Source organism: Camelus dromedarius, chromosome X, assembly GCF_036321535.1.
Source record: "Camelus dromedarius isolate mCamDro1 chromosome X, mCamDro1.pat, whole genome shotgun sequence".
Lineage (NCBI taxonomy): Eukaryota > Metazoa > Chordata > Mammalia > Artiodactyla > Camelidae > Camelus > Camelus dromedarius.
Genome location: NC_087472.1, coordinates 85,270,490 through 85,298,312, shown reverse-complemented (window position 1 = coordinate 85,298,312; position 27,823 = coordinate 85,270,490). Strand labels below are relative to the sequence as shown.

General features: G+C 38.0%; 1 protein-coding gene across 2 annotated transcripts in view; it reads left to right on the top strand.

The window, feature by feature from the left end:
• The window catches only part of SYTL5 (synaptotagmin like 5), a 303,237-nt gene that overhangs the window by 231,406 nt on the left and 44,008 nt on the right, over positions 1–27,823 (top strand). The window contains exons 7-10 of one of the 2 annotated variants that reach the window (XM_064483299.1): positions 3,310–3,519; positions 21,534–21,649; positions 23,001–23,106; positions 25,083–25,217. In XM_064483299.1, coding sequence (XP_064339369.1) covers positions 3,310–3,519; positions 21,534–21,649; positions 23,001–23,106; positions 25,083–25,217 — 567 coding nt within the window. Of the gene's footprint in view, positions 1–3,309; positions 3,520–21,530; positions 21,650–23,000; positions 23,107–25,082; positions 25,218–27,823 lie in introns of both variants that reach the window. The other variant, XM_064483298.1, reaches the window with a different exon arrangement.

The window sequence follows — 27,823 nt, the reverse complement described above, 5'->3', positions numbered from 1 at the left end:
TAAGAGACAGGTGCAGGCGACACCCCCTCCCTATTCTTCCTGGCTTAAACGTGGATGCTGTGCTGAAGCTGTCTGGCCATTTTGCATAAGAAAAATAAGCCATGCCTTGAGGATAGGGGCCCATAAGGATGAAGTGAATCCTTCATGACCTGATTTTGCAACTGAACTAATACAAGCAACTGCCTGATTCTGGATTTCTTGGAGGCAGGAGAAAAATGAAACCAATTTTTTAAGCCTGTTGCTTGGAACCAGAAGCATTTCTAGCTTATGGGGTTGAGAGAGATGAACAGATACTGTGCTTACAGTCCAGAAACTCGCCTTCCTCAGATACCTCCCTGTGACTGGGCGGGCAACGCAGGAACCAAAGGAGGTGCACTTCGCTTTATGAGTGCTGGCTAGTAAAGCACAGGGAAGAGACATCTTCCATCCTTTTCCTCTTCTAGCTTCCTGTACTTCCCTTTCTCCTTGGTACTAATTCTCCAATTGCACACTTTCTTTTCCTGGTTGCAGTTACCCTCCCATTACCCTTTCTCTTCTTGAGTGTCTGAAACTGGTCATGTCCACTTAATGTGACATTAACCTCGATATGATTGAATTAGATCAATTTCTCAGAGATTTGAAAAAGCTGCTTAATATTTTGTGGAATCCTTCCCAGCTCTTCCCACATCTCAGAGACAGATCTCAGAATATGGGGGACAATTAGCACCAATTGCTTTAGGAATTCCCCAGTTGGTGTGTTTAAACCTTTAATTTCTTGCTTCCTCTGTGGTCTGACTTATATGGAGCCCCAAGTCTTTTCAGACTCTAGACCTGTGAACTAAATGAAACTTGATTGTGAAATTAAGTCCTGTGAATAGAGTACAAAGAAAGATGCAATATAAATGTTTGACTTTCTGGCCATAATTTCTCCAAGTGGTCTCACCCACTCTAGTTTAAGGAGCGGCTAAACTTCAGGCACCTAATCATAGAATTTATTTCCAGAAGAGAATTTGCCTCTAGAATATCCTGGAATACCCCATTTTCCCAGTTCATTATTCTTTGGCCCACTAGCCTACTGGGATAGGACTGCGGTCAAGGATTGCTCTTTGTTCTTCTCATTTTGAGCCCTTTGTTTCTTTATCACTGTTTCACGAGTTGTTACAGGTTTTGTCTGGGCCGATGTTTTATTTCTCTTCCCTGAGGTGTTTAAAGGTCTGTTATGAGTCTCCAAATAATACAATTGCAGTCTTCAAATGAGAACTCATCCTGGTGTTTTATAACTTGGAGCTGGTACACGTTTTCAAAAGTAAATTTTGTGGAGCTTTTCTGACACTCTATTTCATGAGCCAGTTGCTGATGAAAAGAAAGGGCATAAGGATGCTTTGTAAACTCTAAATCAGGGATTAGAAAAACATGTGTTGTAGCTTCTTGTCATTTGTGTTTAGATGGAGAAGAGAGGACTGAAGAGCGCTCTGTATGGCTTCCTGTTGCCCTGGATGAATCATCTTGCATCATTTGTCCTCTTCTTAACTGACATCAAGGATAATGAGAGTCCTTAGTAGGTGTCCTGTTTTGACTCATTTTTGTATCTGAATACCAGAAAGCCTAGTACACAATAGGCATCAGTTAATGTTCACAGGATGAATGGATGAGACAATGAATCATAGGTTTTGGAAACCTTACTCTTCACTGTTTAAATTCCCCATTTATGAACCTCTCATTAGGCTAGGAATTAAAAGACCTGGTTTCTGGTTTTATGTAAACTGCTTACTGTCTTTAACATGAGACCCATAATACCTCACAAATTACTTTGAAGGCCCCAAAGAGTTCATAAATAATTTTAAATGTTTAAGTATCATATAATATAGCACAGAATTAGGTCCTGAGCAGTACACATAAGAAACTAAAGTCATCATTCCTGCCTTTTGACAGTTGCTAGTCAAGTTGGGTATAGCAAAGCACATCACAAATGTATAGGGAGGTGGGATGAGATGTGTGGGATGATTCTGGGATGTTTGTTTTTTTCTGGAACATAGAAATGTATTAAAGAAGGGATTACAGCCAGGTAACATAAAGGAACGGCATGTCTGTGAAGCATTTAAGTGGGAACGAACCTGTCTCCTGGAGCAGTGTTTTCCAAATTTGGCAATATATTAGAGGAAATGGGGAATCTTCTAAAAATATCATTGCATAGGCCACATCTCAAACCAGTTATTTCAGAATCTATGAGGATGAGACTTGGGAATCAGTATTTTTTAAAAAAAATCTTCCCAGATGATTCCAGTGTTCAGTCAGATTTGAGGATAAATGTTCCAAAGCTGTGCTTCTCAAACTCTGATCACCCGGAGACTTTGTGAACGTGCAGGATGTGATCCAGCAGGTACGAGTTGGGACCTGGGATTCTGCATTCCTCCACCTCCCAGCTGATGCTCATGCTCCTAGAACAAGGACCACACTTTGAAGAGCTAGTTTCTAAAGTGTTTACAAATACATCACATGTCAGGTAGGAAAAGAAGGGACATGGAAACAGCATTTATTTAGTACCTGTGTGCCAGGAATCATGCTAGTATCTTTACATATATTACCTCATTTCATCTCAAAAACAGTCATGTTAGAATTTTATTACTCCTGTTTTCAAAATGAAGAGACTGAAGTTGAGTGGGTAAATCATTGTTTAAGGCTGGACAGCTAATTCATGCTGGAACCTCTATTCAAACAAAGGCATATCTGACAGCAGCATGACCTCTGACCTTTCCAGAGGTCAATGGAAATTGTTGGAAACCTTTAAATGGTAAGCAGAAGCGTTGAGATCTGAAATGGTGGGCAGTGTCTTGTAGCAAACTCTTCATTGGACGACTTAGGGAAAGTACCCAGGTTGCCAAGTTTGATTTCACACTCTGCCTCATGTAATATATCTAAGCAAGTCAAGAACATGGCATTGCACATGCCTGTAGACTGGAGTTGTGCTCCAATTTTATGGTATCAAAGATACCCTGGAGAAGCTGGGGTAGAATGTAAAGAAATACTAACAGCAAAATAGTAGTGCTAGTGGAAGATGTCAAAACTCTAAAACACAAACATTAGGTTTTTCAATGACTGATATCAAAGGATTGTTGGTTCTGGAGGGAGAAAGTGTGTTTTTTGAACGTATGTGACTCTTAACTCCTTGATTCCTTCAAATATTCTTCCAAATGAAAACATCCCTTAAAAAAGAAAGCTCTATTTGTCTGGGGTTTTTTTCCCCCCAGTTTTTACAGTCGCTTTATTGGTTGGTTGATTGATAGATTGAAGTATAGTCAGGAAAAGTGATTTTTTTCCCTCTCCTTTCAGGAAGCTGAAGAATGAACTCTTAGAAGCAAAACGTAGAAGTGGGAAGACTCAACAAGAGACCAGCAGAGTCTGTGCTCACTGTCAGAGAAACCTGGGCTTAATATTCGACCGGGGAGACCCGTGCCAGGCCTGCTCGCTGAGGGTGTGCAGCCAGTGTCGGGTCTCAGGCCTGGACGGCAGCTGGAGGTGCACCATCTGTGCCAAAGTCGCGTGAGTTTCTTGCCTTTGCGTGGAAAGTCGGCTTTGATGACTGAGGGTTTGGAGTAGGGGAAAGCAAGAAAGAAGAATATTTGAACTATAGGGCTAGAGAGTAGAATTAAAAATATGGCCCAACCACAGGCTCAGCAATGCCTTGGCAGGCCTCTGGGGGTGTGTGTGTGTGTGTGTGTGTGTGTGAGAGAGAGAGAGAGACAGAGACAGAACTGTATTTTTTATTTTAAAACACTATAAATACAATAAAATTGGAAGCCTCACAGAACGAGGCCTCTTTCTGCATTTGAAAACCACCCACAAGCTTTCTTAGAGCCCCACTTGGCTCCATGTGGCTTCTCAGAAGGCACAGACAATTGCCCTGTGACATTCTTAGACACTGGGGTGACTGGAAAGATGAGTATGAAATAGCCAACCTGCTCCGCACGTCACCTGAGGGACAAAGCTAGAGTAGTTCCTGAATTTCCTCTAGACCTAGTCCTTGAGAAAAGGTGAAAAGAGAGCCTTCTCATTCTCCTCCATGTTCAGCCTGTGGGAATGTCTTGGCCATGGGTTTCATCCTGCCCTCTAGGGTGCAAATCAAGAATCATTGTTTTCTAAGTTCAGTTAAACTGGAGTCCGAACATAATATGGTCCCTACTACTCCTGGGGCCTACCAAACTCCATCCTTTTGAGAAATCTCCCCCTGGACCAACTGGTATGTTTTCTCCCTCCCAAGATCATTCGTCTCTTGTACTCTGGGAGGTACCTAATAATCTCACCTCAAGGCAACTCCATGCTGATCTCTTTCCTGTGGTTGAGGTGGGGGATGTTGGCATCATATCAGGTTTGCTTGGTTTGGTTTGGTTTATCTTTTCTCCTCACTAACTCATCTTCTTACATAGGAGCTAAGAGGCTGTCTTTGGAGGAAAAGTGAATAATTTAGTAGTAAGAGTGAGTGATCTTCCATCTCTGACTTCTCTGAATGAGGACGACTGTGTTCTATTGAGGGCTCCTATATTCAGTGATTGCATTATTTAACCAATGTTATTTTTCCTGTACTTTCTCATAAAATTGATCCTAAATTGAGCAGTTCATACTGTTTCCACACTCGACTGACATAAGCAGATCTAAAGAAATGAATTATTTAAGTTATTTTATTACCTTCTCTGGATACATTACTTTGATTTAATTAAGCGCCATCTTTCATTCTTAGTCCCACGTAAATAAATTCCTTTTAATACTTGCTTTTTGTGATTGGCAAACATCCTTCGCCAGATCTGGGGGAATGAGTATTGATGGAATCACTGATACATGGGTTGCAACATAGCCTTTGTTGATACTGGTATTCATTTTCTAAACTGAGTTTAGTCATCTGCGAATCAAGATGCAAAAATAATGCTGGACGTCTTTCTATTTTTCCCATGAAATCAAAATATTTGGGTATTTCTCCATATATATGTACAGAAAAAGTGTCAAGAATGCACTTTGCTTTCTGCTTAAAAGAAACACGAGACATCTATGACTCAAGTAATACAAAAGTCGCTGTTTTAGACCCTGGACTCTTAGAAAGGTTGTCTCACGGTGGAGTAATGAGTTTCTCTAATTCTGCTTCCCTTAATTTCACATTTCAGAGTTGGATATAAAGGTTCTTCCAGTATAGTCAAGTAATGAGTTACAGAGGAAATAATTAATGAACAGGATCTCCTCAATTATAGTTTTACTTCTATACAATTTTGCAGGAGCATTTATCCCTCTCTGCTCTTGGGACCACTAGAAGACAAATCAAATTAACAAGAAGCAAAGAAATAGAAACAGGAAAACTTGGAAAGAGACTAGCCTCCTTTTTAAAATTTTTTTTTTATTTTATGAAAACCTATGCACGTGGCTTTTTTTAAACTAGAGTTAAAAGGGCACAAATGATGAGCGTACAACACAGTTTCTTAATTTCAACATCACTGATATTTTTGGCAGTATGACTCTGTGTGTGTGGGAGGGAGGGTCTGTCCTGTGAATTCTAAAGTGTTTAGCAGCATTCTTGGCCTCTACCCACCAGATGCCAGTAGCTCTCCTCCCCGTATCAGTTGTGACAATGAAAAATTCCTCCAGATGTGGCCAAACACGCCCTGAATAAAATTCGCTTGTGGCTAGGTATCAGTGGTGTACAGCTTGGCAGATTATTATAATTTCTGTATAGCTATCACTCAGGTGAAAAAACAGGGCATTACTAACACCCCAGAGGCCTTCCTTCTTCCTTCTCCTGTCCCTTTTTATTCCCCAAATATAAACACTATCCTGCTAACACCATAGTTTAACTTTGACTTTTGTATACTTTATATATATATTTGAATCATACACTGTGTATTTGTTGATGCTATGGGTCAGCATTATTTTTGTCGTATATAGCAGTTGTCTGCTAATTTTTACTGTTTTATAATATTATAACTATATAAGGATTGATACACCATTCTATCGTTGATGGATATTTGGAATGTTTCCAGTTTTCACCTCTTAAGAATAATGTTTTTGTCAGTATTCTTGTGCATGTCTCTTGGTGCACATGCATATGTATTTCCATTGGATATAGACATAGGGGTAAAATTGCTGGGTCATAGACTATGCCTCTATTCAGTTTCAGGAGATGATGCCAAATCGTTATCCTCTCACTAGCAATGTGTGAGAGTTGGTTACTTTTTATTTTTAGCAACACAATTGTTTTTGTTTTGTTTTTCCATTTTTACTATCTTCTTGGGTATATAGTGGATTAATTTGCATTTTTCTTTATTACTAATGAGAACGAGAATATTTTCATATGTTTATTAACCTTTTTTATGATGTGCTAGTTCAGGTCTCTTGCCTTTTTTTCTTTTTTTTTTTTTAATTGAAGTGTAGTTCTTGCCTATTTTTCCATTAGATTGTCGGTCTTTTACTGTCTAGTGTGAAGAAGTTCTTTATATATGCAGCATACAAACCGTGCTGGTTCCTTGTGTTGCAGATTTTTTCTCCTACCTTCTGCTTTGCCATTTCATTCTCTTGATGGTGCCACTGATGAACAAAAATCTTTAATTTTTAGTAGCTCTTATTTGTTCATCTTTTCTTGTGTGATTAGTGGGATTTTTTCTGTATCTAGTTTAAAAAAAAACTTTTCCTAAGTCCCAAGTGGTGAAAATATTCCCCCAAGTGATCTTCTGTAACTATTATTGTTTCAACTTTTACCTTGAGACTTCCAGTCTACTTGTAACTGATTTTTTGTGTATGCTGTGAGTTAGGGATTCATTTTTATTTTTGAATATGGATATCCACATGACCCAGCATTGAAACAACTGTCATTTTTTTTCACTGTGCTACTGTGTCACCTTCACAAATCAAGTATCATTTCTTTTCTTTTTTTGAATTTATATATATATATATATATATATTTATTAACGCATAGTCAATTTACAATGTTGTGTCAATTTCTGGTGTGCAGCACAATGCTTCAGCCATACATGAACATACATATATTCCTTTTCATATTCTTTTTCATTATAGGTTACTACAAGATATCGAATATAGTTCCCTGTCCTCTACAGTATGAATTTGTTGTTTATCTATCAAGTATCATTTCTGACCACTCTGCTATGTATCTAACATTGTGCCATTGCCACACTATTTTAATTATTGTAGCTTTATAGTAAAACTTTGTATCCAGTAAACATGCCACTTTGTTCTTTTTGTTCAGAATGCCCTAGATATTATGGCATTTGATATTTTCATATAAATTTTAGAAGCAGCTGAACAATTTCCATGAAACAACCCCTACTGGCATTTTTATAGGGATTGCATTATATCTATAGATATATTTGGAGAGAACTGACATCTTTCAATATTTAGTCTCTCAATCCACAAACGCCATGTGCCCCTTCAGTTATTTGCCTTTAATTTCTCTCAATAATATTTTACAGTTTTCCTGGTATGGTCTTACACATTATTATATTTATTTCAAATATTTGATTTTTATGTTATTATAAATAATATTTTAAAAAATTTTTTACTTTCTAATTGTTTGTTGTTGATATGTAGATATGCAGTTGATTGAGGTAGCCTAACCTTGTGTTCTATGGTTTTGTTAAATTCACTTATTAATTGCAACAGTTTCTGTAGAGCCTTTCAGATTTTATTTATGCACAATCATGTCATCTTTTCTAATACTTATATCTTTTTGCCATATTGCATCTTTGTTGCAGTTTTGATTTCTATCTTTTTATCTGTTTGTTTCTTTGATTTTAGTTTATTTGGGGAGGGTAATTAGGTTTGTTTATTTTTTTATTCATTTAATGGAAGTACTGGGGATTGAACCCAGGACCTCGTGCATGCTAATCATGGTCTCTAGCAATGAGCTATACCCTCCTCCCAAATTTAGTTTATTTTTCATTAACAACTTTTTAATTCAGATTTTTAAATAGTTGATTTCTAGCCTTTGTTCTTTTCTAGCATAAACATTTAAGAAATTCCCTGTTTCCATTGCTTGTTATGTTTTTTCCTTAAAGTTCACTTTGTAACTAATATGGCTGCAACTGCTTTCCTTTGGTTAGCGTATGCTTAGTGAATCCTCTTTTTACCCTTTTAAGTTCAGCCTTTCTATCTCCTTATGTTTAAGATGTCTCTTTTATAAGCAGCATATAATTGTGTGTGTGCGTGTGTTTTAAATCTTGCCTGACAATTGTTGTCATCTAATTAGGATATTTACTCCATTTGCAGTAGTGAAGTTACTCACATATTTTACTTAAAATCTTCCACCTATTTAGTCACTCTCTCTCTGTCCCATCTATTCTGTTCTTTTTTCCTCTACTTACTTGTCTTCATTTAGATTGTCTAAGTTACTCTATTTCTCTCCTCTATGTATACATTTTTATTATTTATCTAATGATTACTCTAGAGATTACAACATACATTCTTGACTTATTAAAATCTAATTTAAATCAGTCTTTTTGGTACTTCCAACACAATAACAGCATCTTAAAACCCTTCACTCCACTCCTAGTGCTATTTTTGAATATTTAAAAATATCTGTATATTTATATCTGTACACACATATACACACCTATCTCTTTGGACATATATTATGTCTGTCCATTCAGGCAGCTGTAGTAGACTCCTATGGACTGGGTGCCTTAGAAACAACAGAAATTATATCTCATGGTTCTGGAAACTGGGAAGTCCAAGATCAGGGTTCCAACAGATTTGCTGTCTGGTTGGGGCCTGCTTCCTGTTTCTTAGACAGCTATCTTCTTGCTGTGTCCTCACGTGCTGGAAGGAATGGAAGAAACAAGTAAACTCTCTGGGGGTCTCTTCTATAGGGGAGCAATCACTTCCCAAAGGCTCCACCTCCAAATACCATCACATCAGGGATTACGTTTCCACATGAATTATGGGAGAGATGCAGACATTCAGTCTATAACATACTTAATCCCAAGATATTATTATTGTTATTTTATAGTCAGTATTTACTTAGATTTACCACATAGTTATGCTTTCTGTTGCTTTTATATTCTTTATTTTTTTTTCATTTTTCCATTTTATTAGGTAGAATTGTTATAATTTGACTGCACATATACAATATATTGCATATAAATACATATACACTCTGTTGCTTTGTATTCTTTATTATTCCTATGTTTCTATTCCTTTTGCCAAAAGGGTACCCTTTTGTATTTAGTGTGGTTCTCCTAGTAATAAATACTCTTAATTTTTGTTTTTCTTAGCGTGGCTTAATTTCACTCCTAATTCTAAACATGTTTTTGCTGATTTATTGAATTCTAAGTTAGAAGTTATTAACGTTCAGTAATTTGAAGATATTATTCCATTGGCTTCTGGTTTTCAGTGTTTCAGTTAAAGAAATCAGATGTCAATATATTGTTTCTCTGAAGGTAATTATATTTTTCTTTGACTACTTTTAATATTTTCCCCTTTTCTGTTGGATTTTCAACACTTACTATAACATACCTAGGTGTGATTTTCTTTGTGTTTATCCATCTTGGGGTTTCTAGAGTGTCTAAAATCTGCACCTATTCATGTCTTTTGTCATATTTGAAAATTTCTTGGATAAGATCTCTTTATGTACTGGTTTTCCCCACTCTCTCTCTCCTGTACTTCAGGTACTCCAAATATGTATCTTAGTTCTAGTCAACATCTTTCGTATATCTCTTATAAACCTTTCCATATTTTCTATCGTTTTGTGTCTCTAAATTTTGTTACATTTAAATTAAATTTTGTGTAATTTTGTCTGACCTGTCTTTCAATTCACTAATCTTGTCTTTGGCTATGTCTAATTTGTTGTTGAATAACAAATTTAATCTGAATCTAATTCATAGAATCAGTTTGATTTTCTAATTATAGAATTTTTATTTTTCTGTGTTAGATTTCTCTCTGCTGACATTCTCACTCTTGTAATTTCTTGAATAAGTTATTTGTAAGTATTATAAAGCCTATAAATTATAGCTTCATTATCTGCCTCCCACATGAGACTGATTCTATTTGTTGTTTTGTTTTGGTCATATCTTGTTTTCTTATCAACCTGATAATATTTGATTGATGGACAAAATATGGTCGACCCTTGAACAATATGGGGTTTAAGATACCAACCTCCCTCCCATGCAGTCAAAAATCTAAGTATAACTTTATACTTGGCCCTCTGTATCAGCAGATTAATATCCATGGATTTAATCTGCCATAGATTGTGTAGTACTGCAGTATGTATTTACTGAAAAAAAGAATCCATGTATAAGCGAACCTGTGCAGTTGAAACCCATGTTGTTCAAGGGTCAACTGTATTTGAAAAATTATAAATGTAGTGAGACTCTGTATAATAATATGTATCAATTGAGGATATACTTTTTTCTAGCAGAGAAATAGGATAGGGCCTTTGAATATTCAAGATTACCTTAATCAAATCAGGGTTTGAGCATATCACTAGTTATCAGAGAAATGCAAATAAAAACTACAATGAGGTACCACCTCACACCAGTCAGAATGGCCATCATTCAAAAGTCCATCCACAAATGATAAATGCTGGAGAGGGTGTGGAGAAAAGGGAACCCTCCTACACTGCTGGTGGGAATGCAGTTTGGTGCAGCCATTATGGAAACAGTGTGGAGATTCCTCAAAAAACTAAAAATAGACTTACCATAGGATCCAGCAATCCCGTTCCTAGGCATATATCTGGAGGGAACTCTAATTCGGAAAGATACACGTACCCCAATGTTCATAGCAGCACTAGTTACAGTAGCCAAGACTTGGAAACAACAAAATGTCCATTGACAGGTGAGCGGATAAAGAAGCTATGGTGTATATGTATATATATATACACACAATGCAATATTACTCAGCCGTAAAAAAGAATGAAATAACATCATTTGCAGCAATATGGATGTATCTAGAGATTATCATACTAAGTGAAGCAAGTCAGGCAGAGAAAGAGAAATACCATATATCACTTGTATGTGGAATCTAAAAAAAAGTGACACAAATGAACTTATTTATAAAACAGAAACAGACTCACAGACAGAAAATAAACTTATGGTTCCCAAAAGGGAAAGAGAAGGGGGAGGGATAAATTAGAAGAATGAGATTAAAAGATACACACCACTATATATAAAATAGATAAATAGCAAGGACCGACTGTATAGCACAGGGAACTCTATTCAATAGCATATAATAACCTGTAATGAAAAAGAATGTGTATACACACAGACACACACACAGACACACACACAGACACACACACACACACACACACACACACACACACACACACACACACACACACGTGTGACTGAATCACTATGCTGTACACCGGAAACTAGCACAAATTGTAAGTCAACTATACTTCAATTAAAAAAAATTTAAAAAGTCAGAGTTGGAGCTAATTTGAGAATTGGAGCCTTAATCCTTGAGAGAGCTGATCTGTTTTTGGATCACATTTACTCCTAGGGGATAGTCCCACACAGTCTCAAAATATACCTATTGAATAAGAGAGGTGATTGATTTTATATATTATAAAGTGAAACTAAGAACACTTAGAGGTTAGCATGTGTGTTAGTCGAGTTGGATTCAATAAGTATCAAAGTTTGTCTGTGTGTTTCTCCACCCAGCTCTTTTCCCTCCAGATCCTGCTAAGGTGAGGTTTGCCATTTCAGGGCGATGAAGAAGGAAGTGGAATTTTAACAAATGACTGACCTTCCACTTACAGAGTCTGAAGACTCATAAGGAATTTCTTAATAACTATTTCTCTACTTCCTATACAGTATCATTTTATTTGATCCCTAGTATTTAATCATTTCCATTTTTTATTCCTTTGATGTTTATTTATCCTCTTCTCTACAGTCTGGACCCTTATTTGCTCAGACAGCAGTAACTAGGGACTGTGACTCATGGGCCTGTCAGTCAGGAATTGCCTCGAGCTTCTGTATGGGAAGAGGAGTTTAGTCTTTAATTTCTAAATGCCAGTTGTAATTAATGAAGCATACTTTTCAGTACACAACCCAAGGGGCTTGTGTATTCATGCATTGCTAATTGAAAGTTTTGCCATCAGCTCGTCTGCTAGTCAGTATGGATGGTAACAGCAGGTCTAATTCACGCAGAATTAGCAGCCCTGGTCAGATCAACATTAGGTCATATATATAGAGAGACTTTTAATGTGTTAACTCACTGGAATCTGAAAGTTGTTTGTTATGGAAGTTAGCCTACCCAAACTAGCATAACCCCTTCCTTTTGTTTTTTTCCCCTTAATATTTGTATGCTGTATATTTACTTATTTATCTCATTTATTATCTTTCTTCCTCCATTAGGATATGAGCTTCAGAGCTATGTGGGCAGGGTTTTTTTTTTAATCTGTAACGTTCAATAAAGTAGGTCTAGTGCCTAAAGAATGCCTATAGTAGGTATGCAGTGAACATTTGTTAAATGATTAGATGGATGGATTAATAAGGAAATGAATGGATAAATTGATGAATGAATAGATGGCAGAGTCCCGCTTAAAGCATTTCAGGCTTAAGCAAGTTAGGGAACAAATGTGATTTTCTTCTGTCAGGAGCATGGAATTAAAACAAACACACACACACACACACACACACACACACACACACACACACACACACACACACACACACACACTCGCCATGCCAAATACATTTGCCCTCTGAACAGAATAAATTTCCAGCTGTCACAGAAAGAACAATAAGACAAGTCATTGTCAGAAGTGTATAAGAAAGTTGAAAGTTCTATGTCTTCCTTAAATGTTAATGCTCAGTACAGAACTTCTGAATCATTTGTACTTCTTTTATTGGTGAAACAATAACTTAATAAACCCAACCATCCACTTATCCAACTGATCTGTCCTTTGAGCTATCCATCCATCCTTCCTACAACATTTCTTGATAGCCTGTTGGTATACTAGGAGATAAAGATACAAAGATGAATAAAATATGGACTGCCGTCAGTGGTTTCATAGTCTAAGGAAGAAGATGAGTTTGTTACATTATTGTCTCATCAGTAGAGTAAATTCTGATTCATGCATTAAAATGTTCTGAGGAAGAAACAGAGCTCTCAGTGTGATTCTTACACCTCCTTGACAAAAGCAACTTATATCTTCTGTGACAGCTGGAAATTTACATGATGAGTGTTTAATTTGATATAAACAGAATTCCTCCTCATTTTTAAAGCTGAAAACAGAGGCCATTATTTTCCAATGTTCCAGCTGCTAGTCTATGTGATCTCAGAGAGTATCTGTCAGTGTTGGAAGTATCTTGTTTGCTATTCATGGAGTGATTTTCGAAAAGGAAGCATGAATGATGTTTCATTGGCAGTGAACGCCCTTTGTTTGTCGTAGGAGAATGCTGCAGCGCCAGTGGGCTGTCTCCATGTTCAATAGACCATAAAATTGAAATTCCCACCCTGACCTCTGAGAGATGAGATGAGTCAGAAAGTGACTCATTCTCTAATCAGTTGGAAGCACAACCTTTATTGTCATTTACCTTGGATTGGGTAAAAGTAAAGAGATTTTATTGCTGTTACTGAAAACGATTACAGCAAGGATGGATAGAAGGAAGCTACCTGTCACAGTGGGCTGAGCAGCCCTTGAGATTTTCTTCAGTCCCTTCTGATTCTAACAAGTTGGCTGCTGTTGGTCTAGTCATAAAATTCACTCTATAGAAACAGAATAAAAGGGACCCTGACGCAGCCATTTAATTCATTTTGTTATCTTAATGAGACCTACCGAATTCCACATGATTATGTTAGCTGACGCAGTTGCCATCCAACACCAAGACAGTCATAATGATCATTTTTCCTAATTAACAACCCAGTTGGACTCACAAAGACCTAAAAGGTAAAAGCAACATGACAGGAAACTGAAAAATGAAATACTTCTAATATGGTGTTGATGAGCTGATCTTATTTATATTCATGCTATGGGGTGACATTTCATGCTGCTGTACGTCCTTATGAAAGTCTTTCTCTTTTTAAAGAAGGAGCCTGATGTTTTTGTTTTTGATGAATTGGTAGTGATTATTAAAATAGATGAAAAATAACTGAAATAGATGAAATATGAGCCTCTGTCAGTAACTTGAAAAAAGCTAGTACCAATGGTTGGAACATACACAGAGAGACTGCAGGAGAGAAGGTATAGTCCTTTGTTACGAGAAAGAGAAACACAGCCCCTGACATCTGTAAACTGGTCTGACATTTACATGGGGGCCTTGATGTTGTTAGCAGCGGACCTGGCACTCGCAGGTAGGCAGTGATATTCTTGCGTTGGATGTAAACAACCTCAGAGCACCAGCATTCCATAAGATCACTCTGAAACCATGATGAAGTAAGACAAAATAAGAAGACCTCATAATCTTGCCTAAGGATAGACCAAAACAAGGTGACTGTTCAAGCCACAAATTTACCAAACATCCCCCTTTCTTGGCTAACGTGAATGACCTGGTACTTGCTTACCAATTACAGCTTTAGCCTTATTCTACTCTGTGCTGCTTCTAGATAACACTTAAGATACCAATCATAGCATTGTCTCCACTTCCTGATATCAGCTCACCTAGAGCAGATATCTGCTCCCTTGAACTCTCCCCAAAATTACCTAACATGACCCCAAGTCCTATATGAAGTCCTTTTGAACACTTTCTTACTGAGACTTTCCATGGTTCTTCATGGCACATGTTTTCCTTCAGTGCAACAAACAAAAATCTGAACTTGTTCAACCATAAGTGTGATCTTGGCAATCTTTTGGTCTGGTGGGTATTGGCAGTTGCCACATAGTCATTTCAAAATTACTCTCAGTTTAGCAAATTTCAATAATCTAACTACAAGGGAAAGATTCACATCAGAGTATTCCCACACTGACCCACAGACTTTTGGAGGAATAAGATGTTGTTTTGAGTGCCTTGACATGCTATTTTTATCACTTATTAATCATACCCAGGAACACCCCCCTTTTTAGAATGCTTTGTTTACTGGGGTATAATATCTTAATGCCCACATAGACTAGAGGGATTGTTTTAATGTGAAAATATCATATGTATCAAAATATTCGAGGAGGGAGGTTATAGCTCAGTGGTAGAGAGCATGCCTAGCATGCGTGAGGTCCTGGGTTCATTCCCCAGTACCTCCATTAAATAACAAATAAACATAATTACCTCCCTGCAAACAAACAAAAAAAGACACTCTACATGTACAGCTTAAACCATAATAAGGAGTATCTGTGTATTCATCACCCAGTTTAAGAATGAGAACATTCTTGTTTTGCCTTGTCATTCCCTTGCTTTGCTTTATGATTTTACTGCACTTGGATGTGTCCCTAAGTAATATATTTTCTAATTTTTCATTTTTGAATTCTGTAGAAATGGAAATCATACCGTATGTATTCTTTGTGACATTTTTAAACTCAATGTATTTTTTGTGTAATCTGTCTACGTTTATGTGAATACCATTCCATTCATCTTCACTGTTGTCCTACATCTATTTTCTTGTTGATGGACATTTATATTGTTTTAGTTTATAATGTTACAAAAAATACAGTGATAATATCTTTTTATGTGGCCAAACATGTACAAGAGTTTGTAAAAGTGTGGGTTATGACCCATTGGTAGGTCTTGACCAGCATTTTTTTTTTTAAAAAGAAGGAAACAGAATAGAAAATGTCAGTATATATATATATACTTATATGTGTGTGTATGTTATTATTTATATGTATGTGCCTCTATTTTCTGGATTATGATATAAAATTTTTTCTTTCCAATTCCCTCTTCCCCCACTTCTGATCATCACAAACCTGATCTCTTTTTCTGAGTTTGTTGTTTTGAAGTATAATTGCCCTGCAACACTGTGTTGGTTTCCTGGTGCACGACATAAGTCCCCATACAGAGGTATTACATTATTATTGACTGTATTCCCCATGCTGTACATTTCATCCCCTTGACTCATTTATTTTGTGCCTGGGAGTTTGTACCTCTTAATCTCTGTCACTTATTTCACTCATTCCCTCACCCTCCGCCCCTCTGGCAACCAGCTGTATTTCTTACTGTAACCTCTACCAAAAATGTTTGAGAAGACTGCTGTAGGGAGTGTACCTGGGAATGAAACTGTAAGGCAAATGGTGTGAGCATTTTCAGCTTTATAAGGTAATATTATATTGTTTTTTTTTTAAATAATCGTACCAATTTAAACTCTACCAACATTGTATAAAATTTGCCTTTGCTAAACAATCTTACCAACACTTGGCATCAGGAAAAGTTTTCATTGTTGTCCAACTGGTAGGTATAAATGGATATCTTACTATGATTTTAATTTGAATTTTTTGGATTATTACGAGGTTGAGTAACTTTTCATGGGTTTATTGGCCGTTTGGGGTTCCTTTTCTGTGATTTGACTATTTATGTATTGCCCAATTTTCTGTTAGGCTTTTAGTCTCTTCCTTACTGATTTGAAGGTTTTTTTTATGACCCCTTTCATCTCAAAGTCTATTTTGTCAGCTATTAGTACAATATCAAGTTTCTGTTGGTTAATATTTATATGGTATATATGTTTTTTTTACTATTTGCCTTTCAACCTTTCCATGTCTATATGCTTAAAATGAAATTTTTCTATATAGCATATATGCTATTTTAAATAGGTTATATATATTTAAATATTTGCTATACATATATGCTCTCTACATAATATGTGTTCCATATACATAAACATACTATGCATATGTGCTATGTATAATTTTTAAAGTTTAATCTGGCAATATTTTTTCTTAAACTGTGGAGTTCAGTCTGCTTATATTCATTGTAATTACTGTAATATTTACTTTTGTATTGTGATTACTATAATATTTTCTTCTATTTATATTATCTATAGATTGATCAAAGTACTATATTTGTCTCCATTTCTTCCTTTCTACTAGTGCAAATATTATGAATTTTTATTTTGAGTGGTTACTCTAGAAATTACAACATTCATATTTAATTGGATAAATCATTAGTTTTACCCTTCTTCTAATCGGTAAAAGGAACTTGAATTCTTAAACTCCAGATATCTTCATTCTGGCTTGTATATACTTTTTGTCCTATTTTTTAGACATATCTTATTTTCAGTTCAACAATTTAGATATTATAATTTTTGTTTATACATCAACATTTGTTTGGATTTATCCACATGTTTTACCAATTTCATTTTTCACCCTTCCTTTTTATGTCTCAGGTCTACTTTACCTCCTCTTGAAGTACAGGCTTTAGAAGCTCCTTTAGTGAAGCTCTATTAATAGTAAATTAACTCATTTTTTATTTTACTGAAAATTTTTTTATTTCACCCTTTTTCCTAAACAGTGGTTTCTCTGCATATACAGTTCTAGATTGATAGTTATTTTCTCTCAGGACTTTGAAGATAGCATTTCACTGGCTTCTGGATTTCATTATTTCTATCGGAAGTCAGCTGTCATTCTAAGCATCATTCCTTTGTATTGTAATCTGGTTTTTTCCCCCTCTGTAGCTACATTTAAGATGCTCTTTTTATCTGTAGTGTTCTGCAGTTTCACCTTAAGGTGTCTAGGGATTTATTTTTACTTTTCCTGTTGGAAAGGAAGAAAGGATTAAATATATACCATCATCTTCACCAAGCCAGGGTCACTGTTTGTCTTATTCACGTCTGTACTCTTAACCTTAGCACAGGGCTTAACACTTATAGGAAGGCAATAAATATGTGATGTGTAATGAATAAATTTATAAATAATTCTAATTGGTTTCTTTATGAATAATAGGAAAACTCATCTTATTTCAGCATATCTAATAAGCATATCTTATCTCAGATATCCCCAGTAGTTAATAGAAGATAAAGGAGGAAAATGAATCTTTTGGTCACTAGTCTTCTTTTTTAGAGTAAGATTGCCTGTTTTCCCCCTATAAGTTTGAGGAGAACTTGACTACATTTAAATAAGCTTCAAGTAAAAGTTTGAAGTCCCAGGAGTTTAATGTTAAAGGAACTTAGGGCCTAGCAAATTCTGAATACTGGGTACTTAATTTCAGTCAAACTCATTCTTCACAGTATGACCTTGTCTTTCTGAACTATTAGATTGATGTGGCAGAGAGGGATATAAACTTCATAGTGCGTGTCATGTTTCTTTTCTTTCCTCTTTCACCCCTCTTTTATTCCTATCACTACCCCAAACACAGAGATGCACGCGTGCGCACACACACACACACAATCACAGCCCATCATATTACCTGTTATTCCTCGGCTTCTGTAGGTTTTCACCCTTATTCAAAGCCTTGTCATAGCTGGCAGCTACAAGTTCTCTTCAGACAATTTTGCCACCTGTAAAATGTACAAGCTTTTGGTACAAATCCTGTTTTTGCCATAATACTTTTATAACTTTGGGCAAGTAATTTAACCCATGTGAGCTTTGATTTCCTCATCTTCAAATTGAGACTAATGTGGCTACTTTATGGCTTACAGTGAGGCTTACAGATGTCATGTGTAAGTGCCTAGCACGTGACTTGGTGCATGATACACACTCACTAGGTATTAGTTCCCTGGTCTTCTGCTAAGCCTTCCGTCTACCTCCAAGACCTGAGATGATGGCAAAGGCATAATCCCAAGAGACTGTTGTAAAATGACAAATGTCCATTATCCGAGTCAAGCAAATATGAGGATTATAGTTATTGTTCATACAAGAGCAGTAAGAGGTAATGACTAGCAGTTCTGGGAAGATCTTATTTGTGTTAGGTGTTGGCAACTGTAGGCATGTATGGTGAAGATGATACAGAGGCCCATTTCCTGGGGCATGTGGACCTGGTGTGTCCCACTTCCCCCTGTCACACCTGAAACTGCTGTCACTGTGCTGTCCACCTCACCTTATATACCAGAAAGAAAAAAAAAAAAAGGAGCTAAGACTTTGACATGCCACTATCAGGTGGCTTTCAATCACTGATCTATAGTATTCCCCTTGTTCTTGTTTCGTTTTGTGTAAATTCTTTGCCTTATTATGGAGGTTGGCGAACTTTTTAAAAAATAAAATGCCAGACAGTAAATGTGTCAGACTTTGTGTGCCCTGTGGTCTCTGCCACAAATACTCAAATTTGCAGTCATAGAAAAGCAGCCAGAGACAATACATAAACGCGCGTGGCTGTGTTCCAATAAAACTTTATTAACAGACACTGAATTTGGAATATAATTCATACAATTTTCACATGTCATGAAATATCCTGCTTTTGACTTTTCCCAACCATTTAAAAGTGTAAAACCCATCCCTAGCTTGTAGGCCATGCAAAACAGGTAGTGGGGCGAATTTGGCCCCCAAGCCATAGTTTGCCTACCTCTGCCCTCTTGTTCCTCTGAATTTTCTGTATTTATCTTCTTACAACCTGCACCAGTCATTTCTTGAGCTGAATATTCAAAGAAATCGGTTTTTGTGTTGAATTATTGTAATTGTTTCTATTGCCACCATAACAAATTGCCACAATTTTGCAGCTTAAAACAATGTCAATATATGATCTGACAGTTCCGGAGCTCAGAAGTCTAGGTTGGCTTGGCTGGTGTCTCTACTTAGGGTTCACTAGACTGAAGTCAAGGTGTTGGTCAGCTGAGCTCATATCAGGAGGCTCTGGGAACATTCCACTTCCCAGCTCGTTTTGGTGGGCAGATTCTGAGTCTTTGCAGGAAAGAGGTTTCCGTTTTCCTGTTGCATCTTAGCTGAGAGCCAGCCTTTGCTTCTCTCTCTCTGGTCCTTGCACGTGGACCTCTGCATCTCAGAGCCCTCTTCTCACGTTTGGAATCTCTCTCACTTCCCATTCTGCAGCATCGCAGTATCCGACTTCCTCTTTTTCTTCCTCTGTTTTTAAGGACTCAGTGATTACTATGGGGCCACCCAGATAATCCAGGACAATCTCCCTATTTTAAGGTCAGCTGATAAGTCATTTCATTTCCCTCTGCAAAGTTCAATCACAGCAGTACCTAGATTAGCATTTGACTGAGTAAATTAAGGGACAGGAAGGCAACATCTTTAGAATTTATAAGTCTATAGATCACTTGAGATGTATCCAGAAATAACACATCCAAGTATTTAGTTCTTGGTATATTTTATATAGTAATGGAGCGAATCCAATATTCTTTGCTTCTCAGTAGGTGATCTAGCCACTTGAGAGTAAATCTGGAGTGGAACTGTGTTTTATATATAACTTACCTTTGTTAGGAAGCAGCAGAAGTAGTTCAGAAGTAGTGTGTTTCAGGGTAGTTGCTGCGCAGAACAAGTTAACATATTTTTCTGGAGTGATTTTTGTATGTTTAGGATCCAATTGTTAATTTCTAAGTCCAATCAGTTACTGAATCACATGGATATAATACTCTAGGGCTAGAAATCTCTAATGGACTCTCAGCTGCTTGTCTTCAGCCACCATGTCAGGCTCGTCACCCATCTTGCTGGTTCACATCCTCAGTGGTCCAAATACTTTTATCTTTCTTTTTACTCCTTACCCTCACGATACCCAAATACTCATCTTCATCATTTCCTATCCTGCCTGCTGCAATAACTTCCTAATTGGTCTGCCTGCTTCTGGTTTTCTCCTCTTCATAATGCTCCAGAGATTATATGATCCATCCTGAAGTTTAGAAAAACTGCCAGAGTTCCTCATTGCCTCCTAAATAGCATTCCATCTCCTTAGCCTGACATTCAAAGATTTCTATTATGTGACCTAATCCTACATTTCAACCTCATTTTCCATTATAATCCTGCATTGAGGTGTTGGGACAGTAGTAGGCGAACATGGGCCATATTCTGAGAATGGAAAATAGGCCTATGTGACTAGGGTGAAGATTTGTGTAACCATTGCAGATGGGTATGATTGTTGAAAGGTCCTTCTTGCCCACCTTCAACGTTCAATTGATTGTGAAACGCAGACAGGCCCTTCCACCACCTACATTTTTAATTTATCTCCTCCTTTCTCTTAGCTTGCCATTGCCCTAGCCTGGGTCTTGTCATCTCTCTCCTGGACTGTTGCCATGGCCAGTCTGTCTCCTTATCCCAGTCTCTCTTTACTCTAAGCCAGTCATCATGGCACATCAAGGTGTCATTCTAAAACAGAGTCATGGCCCCTTTATAATGCACAACCTTCATTTGTTCTCCATTGTTTCCAGTGAGGATTATTGACCCACTGATGCAGTGGTTAAGAACTTGAGCTGTAGGCCAGACTGCTTGGGATGGGATCCTGGCTGTATGTATGAGAAATGTCATTTTATTACTCTAAGTCTCAGTTTCCTGATCTATAAAATGGAGATAATAATGTTTACACAGGGTTGTTATGTGGGTAAAAATATATTAAGTATGAAGAGCAATGAGCAAGTACCTAGTACCTAGTACATGTTCAACTAATAGTGGCCATGATAATCACTATAAAATATTCCAAAGATTGAGATGGATTCTATAAATAATTGGCAATTTTTTACTTAATTAGGGATTTTTGAGAGCTTATTATTTGGCTAAATAATTGAATTTCAATGCTCTCCTCTTTTCCCTTGAGTAGGCAGCTAAGGATTGTAACTGGTGAATGGTTTTTTGAAGAAAAGGCAAAGCGTTTCAAGCAAGTCAATGTTCTGGGCACCGATGTTGTACGACAGTCCATCTTAAGAAGAAGTCCAGGTAACTAAAGCAAAACTGTTTTAATCTTCACTTTGGTGGGCTAGATAACTTCCCTCTGTTATGTAGCAGATGAGCACAGTTAAATTTCCCGATTCCCTTAGGTCATTTCAAAACTCGGTAGCATGAGTTTCAGAGGAGGCGTTTATCTTCATCACAGACAGTTCTTTTCCTGAATGTACTTCCAATATTTTACTAAACATTTAAGAAAGTGACATAAGACAGATGAATTACATGATTCACACTGTGAAAGCAATCCTTGATTTTTCAACAGGATGTATTTCAGATTTCATTTAAATGTTACTTTTTCTAATCCAGTGATTCTCAAGCAAGGGGTGATATTGTGTACTGCACCCCGCCCTGTTCAAGCTAGGGGAGCATTTAGAAATTCGGGGGGCATTTCTTGTTGTCCCAATAACTGGGCGGGGGTGGGGAATTAATGGCATTTAATGATGGCCAATGGTCTTAAATGCACAGGACAGTTTCACTCAATTAAGAATTATACTGTCACCAAATGCAAATAATACCCCACCTTGAGAATGCTATTTTGTGCAGCCAGACTACAATTTAATTGGTTAAATATTGAATGAAACTTGTGTTTAGGATCGTATTTCTCATATACGCCGTTGTAAAGGTGGAGCAGGCATCTTTTGGTCTGTTCCTAGGGCATCTCATCTTTCACATACTGGAGACAAATGCCCTTATTTTTAAATCTGGCGGATAGAGCTGGGAGGCTTGGAACTGACTCCAGGGCCTGCACTTCTGGATGTCGCACCAGCAAGGAAGGACTTTCCCAGATGGGTAGCATCAGATCTGATGCCACAGAGGGACAGTGGGGTGGAGTTAGAATTAAGCAGTTCACTGTGGCCACTTTCTCCACTGAAACCACAGCACCTTCTGGAGTGTACACTGTCTCTCAAGTCATGAGGTGTGTACACAGGTGCTCGCCTTCCTGGGAAGTCTGGCTAATGTGCTCCAAAACCAGGATATCGTTTCTAGAATCCCACGCTAGAGTTCAGCCTCTAGGGACTTGGAGTTCTCATGAACCCAGGCTCCCCTGCCCTAAAAATATCTGTAGAGGGAAGATGTCTAGTTCCTCCACAGCAGTCATCCCTAGAAAGCTTATCTCAGCAAATCCCCCATGGATGAGTCCTGATCTTAGTCCTCATTTAAATCTGGACCACTCAACAGATGTGAAGTAACCATGTGACTGCAAAACTTGGGATGGGGACATCATTGCCGATTATTTAGACTTCTCTGTCTGGTGATAATGTAAGCAAGTGAATGAAGAGAAAGTTGCTCTCATTTCTAGCCACTTTGTATTTAAATTTGTCTTCTGATTGTTTTTAATGAGGAGCTGAAGAAATACAAAGCCAAGAGCTAACTTGTCAGAATGCAGGAAAGTCAGACATTTCACCTGCTGGGCAGAAGGCCAGCCATGATGCACCCAGGAGAAAGGGGTAAGACGCAGCCTTTTCAGGGTAATTTTTGGTCTTTAGTCCAGTCACTTCTGAAATCGACTCCTTAGTTTTTCAAGTCTCACGTCACTTAAGTGACCCAGAGAAGGTCGGAGACTTGACTGAGGTAGCGTTCTTCCATCATTCTCCTCAGGAAATGCAGTTTTAATTACTTTGGTTTGAGATAAAGGTCCCCTCTGGCCTGAACATGTAAGAGGGTTTTTTTTTTTTCCTTCTCATTTGATGTATCTGATCTTGGACCAGATGGTTCCTTTTACTTCTGGGTAAGTTTCGTGTTAGGAACCGTCTTGTCTATAAAGAGGTGACAACTGCCTTTGTGGTAGCATGTCAGCCCCTTCCCTGCCCAACCTGAGTGCTGATGTGTGAAGTATCCAGATTAAGGCTTTCTTCATTGAGCTGAAAGCATTGTGTCCCCTGTTTAAAACGCAGGCCTCCTTAAGGAGGAAATCATTTGGCCCCCTCACTAACTGAATTCAGGAAGCAAATATACGTGCCAAGTGCTGAGACTCGGCATGGGAGGCACCCAGGGAAGCAAGATTCAGGGAGGCTCTGGGACATGGGGAGCAGGAGGCAAGCTGCTGCCTCACAGCTCTGTGTTTTGCACTCCACGTTTCTCAGGCAGCTGGTGGTTGTGGTTGAGGTAGCGAGTCCTAATCTGGACCAAGTCACTTTATGGCCCTTTTGGGGTAGTGTTGCTTTGTTCTCTCAGCAGAAGCCAGTGTGGGAGGCTGCTGATGCTTGAGCCTTCATCTGTCTCTACAGAAAGTCTGTTTTGTTTTCTTTTAAGAATCTTGAACTGTGAGTAGAAATAAAACCTAAATGTCATTTACCTCAAACATTCATGAGTAACCATGTCTTTGTTAATTAGCGGAGATGAATGGGAAAGATAGCTTAGAGTGACCATACGTCCCATGTATTGAGCCTTCCTACCGTAAGCCTAAACCCATTTGCCACTCCTCGGGACTCCCACAATGCCTTTTGCCTGGGCATCCCTTATTCTGTTGCACTCTGACCCCAAGCCCCTCTTACACAAGAATGTAAATAAACCGGTCTCTCCCAATAGCATCACAAAAAGAAGATAGCTTTGGATTTTTATTAAAGTACATTTGTAAAGACTCATGTTTTGGGCGTTCAGTAGCCTGGATCGCGACTTGAACCTTGGTTTCTGAAAAGCTATTTTTGCTTAAGTTCCAAGTAATTTAGTGAAACGGGCCTTCAGTTGGATTTCATCTGGTATGAGCTATTCCCATGGTTCAAACTTATTACCCCAGAGACATGGGTGCAGTCACTCGTTCCACTAGAATTGGCTGGGTTCTAGTGTGTGCCAGGCATCATTGTTAGCTCAGGGGACCCGGCAGGAACAAGAGGAACAGAATTGCTGCTCTCCGTGGAGCTGAAGTCTAATAAGTGACTACCTCGGCTTGTCCCAGCAGGTCATCCTAGCTCCCCTCTCTGAGCGAGGTGCGTTAAGCTCCCTTTTCTCAGCATCCTGTCAACAGGCTCAGCCCCGGTGATGCTTTGCCATTCTCAGGTGACAGTGCTGAGTTCCCAAGTCAGTGGTCTTTTTCTTAGAAGGGACAGAGGCCTGAAAAACGAGCAGGAGGTATGACCTTGGGAGAATGTCCTAACCTTCTCTACCACTGCCTTTGACGCTATACTGCAGACACACTGGGAACTCCCCAGAACTTATCAGCCCCACGTCTGCTTTATTGGAAATTATTTACTGTTGAGGGGGTGGGTATAGCTCAGTGGTAGAGTGCATGCCTAGCGTGCATGAGGTCCTGGGTTCAATCCCCAGTACCTCCACTAACAACAACAACAAAACACAAGAACTATTTACAGCTAAAAGTTTGAGAAATAATATTGTTAAAATGATATTTTAAAAGCTTTCTTTCTTATCTTACTTTTAAATTATATATATTATATATATAATTATATATATATATATATAATTTCAGATTTCTTCTTAGCAAGTTCAGATCAGCAACCAGAGGAGAAATCATAACTCCAAAAACTGAAAGTGGGCGGAGCTACAGCTTGGACTTAGATGGCCAAAATTTTCGGAGTTTAAAGTCAGCCCCGGGTTCAGACAGGTAAGACACATACAGACTGGGCAGTGGGGTAGCCTGTGGATAAAGTTGATTTATTTCCATCCAGATAGTGCTTCTAGGTACCTGTAAAGTAGTATCTCTTGGAGATCTCCTAACATATAACGTGAAAAGCCAGGGGGATATTTTTTAGTTGAATAGAAAGTTCTTACCCTTCTTCTGAATTACAGCTGTTGAAATCCTCTGTGTTATTTCCACAGATGAGATGATGTTTTGGGACTCAGGGCTGCAGTGCAAATGGAGAGACCAGGGAAAAGAAATTGTTTTCATTGATTTCTTGATGTTTTTCTGTTTAAGCTTCTGAAAAAGAAAGGTCTAAGTGTCATAGACGTTCCTTGCTGCTTTTTAAAAATGAATAATCCTTTCATTTGAATTGCCTCAGAGAATTTCTGTACATTCCACTTCTTTCTAGTTCCACCATCTCTAACACATTGTCAGTGGGAGGCTTCTCACATCTCCTGTGCGTAGAGCTATCACCTTGTCAACAAAAGTAAAGAGAATTCAAAAGGATAGCCAAGACTGTAGTCATTTCATATCAGGCTTGATTTTCTTTATCCTGGTGGTGCATAAGTCAAGGCTCATGTTCATGATTAGTACGTTATGAAAGGCAGCGATGAGAAGAAAGACCTACCCTCGTGCTTCACTGAGATGCAGGTACTCTCCACACCTGTACCTTTCTCCCGATAGCATTCCTGCAAACTAGTGTCACTTGATGTAAAACTGCACAGAAAAAAATAAGCATAAAAGAAATCATTTATTATGCACCATCAAAAGATTATCACTGTATTCACTATTTTCCAGAATGTACATATATTCCCTTTATGATTAAAAAGCCTTTAAAACCTGGTTGCATTTGTCCTTGAAATAGTTTCCTTTGACTTCCCTTGGGGTAGATCCCTATGGTGTCCCACAAAAACTTTATATTAAAAAAATATCATTTTTATTTTTGATTGCTGAACTCCTGGTTCTCAGACAGTGATCAAAATTATTTAGAGATTATAGGCAACTAGCTTAGCATTGTTGTTTTTGCTCAGCCTCATGGAGACTCTGGATGAACTATCTTGGCTTATATTTCAGGCTAGCTTTTAAAAGGGACACTACGTGTATATATGTATGTATATACACATATATAATGTATGTGTGTGTATATATGTAATGTATGTATACACATTATATTGTGTACATATATATGTATATATATTCTATGGTTAGAGGTGAGTGCCGAGGGGAGATGAGTGGGGTCACTGATGTCTGCTACGACATCCCTCCCTGACTGCTCTCAGACCTCCTCTGAAGGTACAGCTTGTCAGGCCACCAGTTGCTCAGCCCCTGACTTACATGTTCTTTACATACATGTGACTTTTCTGATTATAATGTCAATAATGTGAGGCAGTGTGGAGACTCAGTAGTTCATCCAGACCCTTGACACTGCACTTAGGTTGTACTACAAATGGGTTCTTGACTTGCCTCATTCTTGTGGCCAAGGGATTGTAAGCCCGAAGCCTCCTTCGTGTTGTCATTTCTCCAATCATTTCCCGAAGATTCACTGCCTTATAATGTTCTATTTCTATGAACTAAATTTAATACATTTCCCTCCTCCAATACGATACATTTCTCTTTTACTCACTGTTACCTAAGATGCATCAGGTGACATGCTACATTCTCAGGGTGGCTAAGATACAATAATAGCCTGCCTTCTTCTTGAGGAGTAGAGAGAGGACTTGCTCACCTATGCATGTTATTTCTACAAATAAACTTCACACACAGTTCTGCCAACGTTTTTGACCTAGTACTATGTGCCAAGCGGTAAATGTGGAATTTCTTAGACATTACTTTTCCACCCCTTCATGAACTTCCCATTTGTCAGGGAAGATTGGGATGGCTAAACAAATAATTTCAAGAATATGGTACTGTGATAAAAAGACATCTGTGTGCTATAGGAAAACCGAAGACAGGTATTTAACCTTTCAGAGGATTCAGGGAAGCTTCGTGGGGATGATCCCTAAGCAATTTTGAGGGGTAAGGAAGACTTGGCCAGGTGAAGAAAGGTAAGAACATTTGAGACAAAGGGAATAGAAAGTGCAAAGGAAAAGAGGCATAAAACAGTTTTCCATGTGCTAGAAAACAAATAGTTCAGGGTTTCTAGAGTGTAAAATTGAAATGTGGTTTACAAGAGATGAGATGGAGAGCTAAATTGGACCACAATATGGATGGCTTTGGCTGCCTTGGTGACTTTTTTCTTATGAGCAAGATAGCATTCCAGGTGGAACAAGAATTTAGCAAATCTGAACTGCTAAGAACAGAGGAAGTGCTTGTTCCATTTAGTTAGTCAGAAGTAAGTTCTGCTAAACACTTGCTTTCCTTGGTGTCTGTGGTGGAGAGCAATTGACTTTCTTTTTGCTCCTGATTTCTTGTCCACCCAAGATTTTTCATGGCTACTGGCCTTTCCTCCAACTGACTTTGAGTCATTATTTAGAAGCAAGGCATGGGATGGGGATTTTATTATCGTGATAAAAGACGTAAATATTGTCCACCTGTTTTTAAGTTCTTTTTCCTCATACCCAGGCAGAATCCCCTACTCTTGGTGACTG